Here is a 7,857-nt window from a genome sequence, read left to right on the forward strand (position 1 = left end):
CTGGACACCAAGCCTCGGACGAGCTTCCCTGCTTGGCCACACCGTGTGTTACAAACCAGGGGGTCTCAGGTCCAGGACCCCACTGCGAGAGAACAATCCATTGGAAGCTTCACACTTGGAGCCTCCCCTTCCTCCCTGCCAGTCCCCCGCCAACGACCCCCTTTACTTCAGGCCTTTCGTTCACATGGCATCCACTTGGTGAGGTCTCCCCTCCCCCCTCCTCCAGTTCCCTTCCACCCCAAGCCCCTGCCTCTCTTCCTGCCTCACTTTGTCCTCTTGGAACACCATCACTATACCCACGGCACTTGAAATTGTATTCACCTTATTTCTTCTCCATTCCCTCACTAGACTAGAAGCCCTAGAAGACTAGAAGAGAGGGATCTTGTACTTCGTCCTCTCCTGTGACCCCAGGACCTAAAACGATTCCTGTCACATGCTGAGTGCACAACAGATTCTTGTTGAATGAATGCCCTCTAGTACCCTTTAGAAGCATCTCTTAGGAAACAGGCCACCCGGCTCCCACTCCTTCTCCCTGAGAGGCCAAGTCTGCAAAAAACAGGAAACCGGACCACACTTGGCTGGAGACCACTGCTGAGGGGGATAAGGAAAGAGTCAGTAAGACCGAAGACCTCCAGGAGAGGACCCTGACCCAGACGCTAGCCCTGGCCCTCATACCTCCTTGTTGTTATGAGCCTGGAAGGCCCCTCCCTCTCTGGGCTGGAGCAGGTGCATGGAACTCTCTAGCCCTGATCACCGTCTTTGTGTGTGTGCGTGCATGCGTGCACGGAGGAGGGGGTAGATTCCTGCTGTGACCGAGTAAGGGAAGACAAGACCTCACCAGGCAGGAGTGACTTTTATTTGAAGCCAGAAAACACCTCTCAACTGTAATCTGTGACCGTAAAAAAAAAAAAGAAAAGAAAAGAAACCAGGACCCAAAGGGCCTGGGGAGGGGAGGGGTAATGGGTCCTGTTAGGCCACATAGGGGAAACGAAGCAACAGCCCCTCATGGGGCTCCACGTTTAGGTGCCCCAGCTCAAGAGAGGCCCCCTCCTCACGGCCCAGGTGGGTGCTGAGCAGCAGATTGACCTTGGTTGGCAGGCTGGCAGTGGCCGGCAACCTGGCTGGTTGGCCGACACCCCCAAAGTTGAGCACTACCAAGAAGCGCTCGTTCTGGTCCCACTGGCGGACGTAGGCGAAGAGGTCAGGCCCGGAGGAGAGTACATGGAAATCCCCGTGCAGCAGGGAGCGCTCCTTGCCTCGCTGATCACTCAGTCGCCGGAAGAGAGAGAGGAGGGAGCCAGGGTCTTCATTCTGGCCCTGCAAGTGGTGGTCACAGCAAGAAAGGATAAAGGACACCCCTGGGCGCAACCTCCTACACGCCACCTGCCCACCCTCGGCCAAGCAGGTCTGGCCCACCCCAAACCCTTACCTTTACAGTCATGTTGTTACTTCCAGGTTCTGAGGTGTTGGGGAAGCTGGATTCATCCCAGGGCATGATTGGAGCCTTCACAGGCTGAAAAGCCAGGAAAACAGTATTTGGGAAAGGCCTGGGCCTGCTCTCCCTTCGCCTTCTGTTCCCAGCCCCATCCGTGTAGAGCCTCCCCCCGACGCTGGCCTAACTTCTACTGGATAAGCAAGGCCGGCCCCCGAGTCAGGTCCCTGCCCGCACTATCGCGTCAGCGTGGAAGGCTTTTCTCCCAGCCACAGGGTTAGCTCCCTCACTGCCCCCCACTCCCCGGCTCAGGTGTCTCACTAGATCTTCTGTGGCCACACGATGGCAAACATCCCCCATCCCCTGTTCTCTAGGCCCCTGACCCTGCTCTCTTTTGCACAGCACTTAGCAGCACTGAGCATCTTTAAATTTTTTTTTTTTTTAACATTTACTTATTTTTGAGAGAGAGAGAGGCACAGCGCAAGTGAGGGAGGTGCAGAGAGACAGGGAGCCACAGAATCCAAAGCAGGCTGCAGGCTCTGAGCTGTCAGCACAGGGCCGGACGCGGGGCTCCAACTCACAATCCGTGAGATCATGACCTGAGCCGAAGTCGGGTGCTTAACCTAGACTAAGCCATCCAGGCGCCCCAGCATTGGGCATCTTTATTCTCTTTGCTTATTATCTAACTTCCCCACCTCCAGCTCTTCTGTGCATTGCTGTGTCCTCTGTGCATGGCATATAGGAATTACTCCAGAAAACCGTGGAATAACCGCACGACCAGTTCTGTAAATATCAGCTTGGGTGTCAACCTCTAACCCTGCGGCTAGAGCTAAGTGAGCACCTTCATGCTCTTACCCCATCTCAGCACTGGCTACCATGCATTTCTCTTACTCCTCTGGGTTCCCCACTAAACTAGGAGTTGCTGGAGGGCACAAGGCCCAGCTGAATACCTACCTGCTGCCCACTGAACACATGAATGAGAATGAACGAACGAACCAACCAACCAACAGATGGCTCCCATATGGAACACCTACCAGGTCCCCGGCATCGCATCTTCAGATATGCTCTCATTGAATCCCAACTTCCCTCCAAGAAATGCAAGGCCCCAGAAGACGTGATCAAGACTAGGGCCGTGAAATAAGTTGCCGAGGCCACGCGGCTACCGTGGCTGACCAGGAGTCAAAGGCAGTCCCCCGCCAAGGCTCACGTCTACCTGCTGCCATCCACAGAAGCATCGTGATGGGGGAACACAACCTCCCCCACTGCGCCAGGGAGGCAGCAAGCCATACCTGGCCAGGCAGGGCGGCGGCCTCCAAGCCGATCTCATCTCCGTAGCTGAAAACCGGGGTCCCTGGCAGGGTGAAGAGCAGCAGGTGGTAGAGGCGGAGAAGATGAGCCGGCACGAAGGAAGTCAGGAGCCCTGCCTGAGACAACTGCAGGGATGGATGCACTGGTGAGCCCCAAAGCCCGTCTCTGCCTCCGTCTGCCCACACCTTTCCTCAAAAAGGCCTCCTCCCCCGCCTCGTCCCCCGACTGTGGTACTCACGCTCCAGCTGCACCAGCGACTGTCAGTGGCATTCAAATACTGGGTGACCAAGAATTCTATATGCTTCCCGGTGGAAATGGAGTCTGACAGGTATGAGCTAGTCAACAACAGGTCCTTAGTGGATCCAAGGAGGCTCAGAATCTGCTGAAGGTCAGAGGACTCAGTCCCTGCGATCAAGAGCCTGCAGAGGGCAAGGCAGGGGACAAGGTTGGTAAAGAACAAGCAAAGAACGAAAGTGAAGAAAGTTCTTTGGGCTAGGAAATCGCCCATTCCTTGGGTCTGGCACTCTACTGGGGGGTTCCCACCATGAAGCTGAGTTGGCAGGGGAGGTCTGGCACCTACCTGTCTTCGCTGAAGCTCTTGGTGATGTTCTGCCATTCGGCCAACAACAAAGACGCATCCTAGAAGAAAAGAAACAAAGTCAAGGAACAGAGAACGCCAACAAGCCCTGACGAGTCCCTCTGCTCTCACCCAGGCTCTGCCTCTCACATGGAAAGAAACTCACCGTCAGATTCTCCACGTCCCGAACCTGGAACCCATCCACACCAGCCTGCAGCCAAAAACTCAGAGCATCCTATAGGGAGGGGGCAAAACAACAGAGGAAGGGCTTCAACACTCTGATGCAAAGGCTTAGAAAATCCAGCCCATGCTAAACCTCACCTACCACGCACTTCCCTATGACCTTGGAAGAGTCACCTGCCTTGACTGGCCTCCCTTAACCATCAGCCTTCAGCTCCCTCCCATTCTACACCATCACTGATTCTTTTTTTTTTTTTTTTTAAGTTTATTTATTTATTTTGAGAGAGAGAGGGAGAGAGAGAGAGAACACGCATGAGCAGGGAAGGGGCAGAGAGAGGGAGAGAATCCCAAGCAGGCTTCACACTGTCAGTGCAGAGCCTGATGTGGGGCTCGAACTCACAAACGGTGAGGTCGTGACCAGAGTCCAAACCAAGAGTCAGATGCTTAACTGAGCCAGCCGGGCGCCTCTCACCATCACTGATTCTTAAAGTTATAGCATTTCACTTCCGTATTCCTCCCCATTACAAATCACACAGCTTCTCCTTTGATATAGAAAAGGCCTAAGAGAAAAAGTATGTTGATAAACATAACTTCACTTAGGAGTGCCTGGGTGGCTCAGTCCACTGAGCATCGGACTTTGGCTCAGGTCATGATCTCACAGTGCAAGGGTTCGAGCCCCACATCAGACTCGCTGCTGTCAGCACAGAACCTCACTTCTGGTCCTCTGTCTCCCTCTCTCTCTGCCCCTTCCCCTGCTCACGTGCTCGCTTGCAGGCTCGGCTCTCTCTCTCTCTCTAGCCAAGATCAGAAGACAAGTATACTTACTCCTCTCCCGGTGTCCTGAGGCCAGGGGAGGGTGTGTGTAAGAGAGCAGGTCAGAGCAAGGCCAAAGATGAAAGAGTGAAGTTCAAAGCACAGCCCCAGGGCAGTTCAGATGAAGATTTGAGAAGAGAAGCCAGTTCTGCAAAACAGGCCCAGGCCTGACGTCCTGGCATTGGTGGGCACAAGACATGGAACCCCACCCCCAAGACCCCTTTTCCCCTTTCTGTCTCACCTCTTATCTCCGTTTTCACCCGAGGCTACCAGTCCTCAAGCCGTACCATCTGAAAACATCCCCTCATCAATAACTTTTAAGAGATTTTATTTTGTTTTATACCCCTGCTGAACTGGCCAGTGTCCTAGAACCCAGGCATTAGGAGCTTGGATGACAAAGTCCCACTTACAATCTTTGAGCCTATACCTGTATTCAGGGAAAGCAGGTTACAGAAATGAGACTACTTGAGACTTCAAATCCTAAGCACCTCAAGCCCCTCTGAACCCTAGCTTCTTCACTGACAGATTAGAGATGAAAGAGACCTTGTGTGGTTACAGAGAAACTTAGAACACGTATCCAAAATACTTGGCCTGGTCCCAGACGCATAAGACCACAATGCTTACAATTTCAGACTGGGCTCCCCTCCAAAATACATCAAACAAGAACTGGGAAACCAGACACGGCAGGATTCCCACAGAGAAACAGCTTCCTCTCCCCCAAAGGAAGAAAAGTCAAACCCAGATCGCCATCTGAGAAATTCCTTTCCTGGCACTGTTACCATCAGAGTTGAGGAAACAAGGAAAATGAGTGACCAGAAAAGGAACAAGCAAAACCAGGGTGCATTGTTGGCCTACCCTCTGCCTGTGGGAGGGGTGTGCAAGCTCGGCTCCAAGGAGCAAGGGGCCCCTCAGCTGGAGCCAGGCTAGTTTACAAGGGCTTGCTAGAAGGATCAGCACAGCCCCAGCAGCCAACTCCCACCTGCCATGGGCACCAACACACTTACCTTCATCTTGGCGGCCACAGTGTCAATCTGAGTGGGGAGGAACCATGAGTTCTGGCCCTCATAGTTGGGAGTGAGGTCCAGAATGACCCGGATGCCTGGAACAACGGAAGAAAAAAGGGAGTCAGGAGAAAGACGTTGGGGTGTCAGGAAAGGAAGAAATCAACAAATACAAGTTGGTGGACTACTCCCTATGTATCATTTGGCACAAAAAGCTTAGATTTGAACCCCGGCAAAACCTATTCCATTGAAACAAAGATGTGAGTGGACGGGCTGAAAATCTTATCGGGCAGAAGGCATGTAATGTAGTTGAGAAGGCTAACCTAGGGGGCCCTGGGCTCCCCACCCCCAAAGTGAATCCTCTTAAAATAAGACAAGATTCTATTTGGATATTGTTCTCAAAAGGATCCATTCCTTTACAAGTTTAAAGAACACTGAATCAGCAAAAGCCTACATTTTGCAAATAAGGACACTGAAGCCCAGAAGGTAAGTGAATGCGCACACATCCAAGTAGAAAGTCTCTGCACCACTTGGCAAATTAATTTTAGGCTGAAGCCTAACAAACTGCAGGGAGCTTGTACCTGCCTTAGAAAACTCAGCCAGACAGGAGTAAACCAAACAAAAACCCTGTCCTGTCTTTTCTGTGGCCAGAAGGCCAAGCCCTTCCCAGCTGCTTCCTTGGCAACTCCGGGACACCCACTCTTTTTCTTGGCCGATTGCAAGAGATTGTCAAAATCTTCCTTGGAGCCAAGAACAGGGTTGATCTGTTCCAAGTTGGTCCCAGCGAGGTCATCTTTCTGGTTCTTGTGAATTGGGCCCAGCACAAAGCCTTTCACCTTCAGGGTGCTCAGGTAATCGAGGTGCCTCTTCAGGCCTGAAATGGGGAAGCAGATTTAAAGTGAAGGCCCTCTGAGGGGCACCTGGGTGGCTCAGTCAGTTGAGCATCAGACTTCAGCTCAGGTCATGATCTCAGAGTCTGTGAGTTCGAGCCCCGGGTCGGGCTGTGTGCTGACAGCTCAGAGCCTGGAGCCTGCTTCAGGTTGTGTCTCCCTCTCTCTCTGCCCCCCCCCCCCCCTGCTCTGTCTGTCTCTCTCTCTGTCAAAAATAAATAAACATTAAAAAAAAAAAAATTTAAAGTGAAGGCCCTCTGAGAGGTCCTTGATCGCCCCTCTTCTCTTCTCCCCTCCCGAAGGAACTAAGTGTTGGGGAACTAAGTGTTGGGCCTTGATGGCCCCTCTTCTCCCCTCCGGCAGGAACTAAGTGTTGGGGGGAAGTGAGCCTGAATCACGAGACTCAGAGGAGCTGACGCAAGGTGCCCGGTGCATTACTTCAGAAACCGTCAGCTACAGGCTTCGCAGGGTAAGTGAGGACGCTGAGTCAGCCATCCTCGTGGAAGAGGGCGTAGGGGCAGTTTTCTTCAAAGAAAGAATGGAGAAGCTACATCTCCCGCTTGAGGGTGCGGGACCGAGTACAGAATGGGGTGGACAACCGTCGGCGTCAATCTGGGGACAGGATCGGAGCCAGTGGCCCGATAACCCAGGGTCGCGCCCACAGCTCACCCGCTAGGTCTCCCTCCTTGTGGCCCTGGAAGGCCAGCAGGTCGCCGATGCGGTAGAGGGCGCCTTTGTGCCACCAGTTCTGCGCGGGCAGCTCGCGGCAGCGCGGCGCCCGCACAATGATGACCACCGCACCCGCCAGCATGCCGAGCCAGCCGAGCCAGAAGAGCACCAGCAGCGCCCAGCGGGTGCGCACCCAGCCGGGGCTGCCCGCCACCTTCAGAAGCTCCTCCTTAGACAGGCCAGTGAACTTGGCCGCGGCCGCTGCCTCTGCCTCGTCGTCGGCCACCTTGATCTTAACCAGGCCGTTCTTTTCGGCGCCGCTCGCCACGACTACGGCCATGGCTGCCCCGGACGCCGCATTCATCGGCTGCTTCTCGGGCTCCATTTCGTTCAGCTCCACCTCCTTCATGTCCACCTCGGTGTCCTGGCTCATGATGCCTGCGGAACCGGCGATACGATGCAGTCTGCGATCAAGCGGTGGCTGGACTCCGGCCCCGACCTCCCCGCCCCAACTCGGCCTCCGAAGAATTCGCGATCACGCGCAGCTCGGGCTACAGTGTTCGCCTCTGCGGTGGGAAGGGCGCAGCCTACCGGAAAGAGACGGGGAGCCCCGCCCCTGCCCGCCCCTTAAAGAGGAACGGCCCCGATTACTCTTTCTGAGACAACACGGGTGGGCGGCGGTGGGGGGACTAGGCTCCGGAGCACGCTTCCCACCGCTGCGCGCCTCAATTCCCCGTTCTCGAACCTGTTTACCCCTAAAGTTCCTCCTAGTCGAACGCTAAGAAGGTTGAGCGCAGAGCCACCTCCAGGTGGGCGGAGTCTGATTTGTCCCGCCCCGAGGAGTGGACAAGGAGGGGACTTCCAGCACCGCGGGTGTCCCTAGGGCCCCTCTTCGCCACCGTCGAAGGCTGGGCCCCCACGCCGTGCTCCGTTCGCCCCTGGCCCTGGGCTCAAACCACCGCGTGGTGGGCCCAACTTCGCACGGCC

General features: G+C 54.7%; 1 protein-coding gene across 1 annotated transcript; it reads right to left on the reverse strand.

Moving 5' to 3' along the window:
* Positions 1-834: 834 nt before the first annotated feature.
* Positions 835-7,640, reverse strand: SLC3A2 (solute carrier family 3 member 2). The gene is made up of 9 exons (XM_060606988.3): positions 6,871-7,640; positions 6,012-6,185; positions 5,315-5,409; positions 3,484-3,552; positions 3,321-3,379; positions 2,979-3,159; positions 2,722-2,865; positions 1,430-1,513; positions 835-1,317 (listed from the first exon to the last, which is right to left on the reverse strand). Exons 1-9 carry the CDS (start codon positions 7,301-7,303, stop codon positions 970-972), a joined length of 1,587 nt encoding a protein of 528 aa, XP_060462971.3. The 5' UTR covers positions 7,304-7,640; the 3' UTR covers positions 835-969.
* Between the last annotated feature and the right edge of the window lie 217 nt (positions 7,641-7,857).

The sequence above is a fragment of the Panthera onca genome, chromosome D1 (genome assembly GCF_046562875.1).
Source record: "Panthera onca isolate mPanOnc1 chromosome D1, mPanOnc1 haplotype 2, whole genome shotgun sequence".
Lineage (NCBI taxonomy): Eukaryota > Metazoa > Chordata > Mammalia > Carnivora > Felidae > Panthera > Panthera onca.

Excerpts from the sequence above, each read along its gene's own strand:
- SLC3A2 (XM_060606988.3), bottom strand. The coding sequence starts at position 7,303 with ATGAGCCAGGACACCGAGGTGGACATGAAGGAGGTGGAGCTGAACGAA. Across the intron at positions 3,553-5,314 it reads CTGTGGCCGCCAAGATGAAG|GATGCTCTGAGTTTTTGGCT; the intron begins GTAAGTGTGTTG and ends CCCTCCCTATAG. Across the intron at positions 3,160-3,320 it reads AAGAGCTTCAGCGAAGACAG|GCTCTTGATCGCAGGGACTG; the intron begins GTAGGTGCCAGA and ends TGCCCTCTGCAG.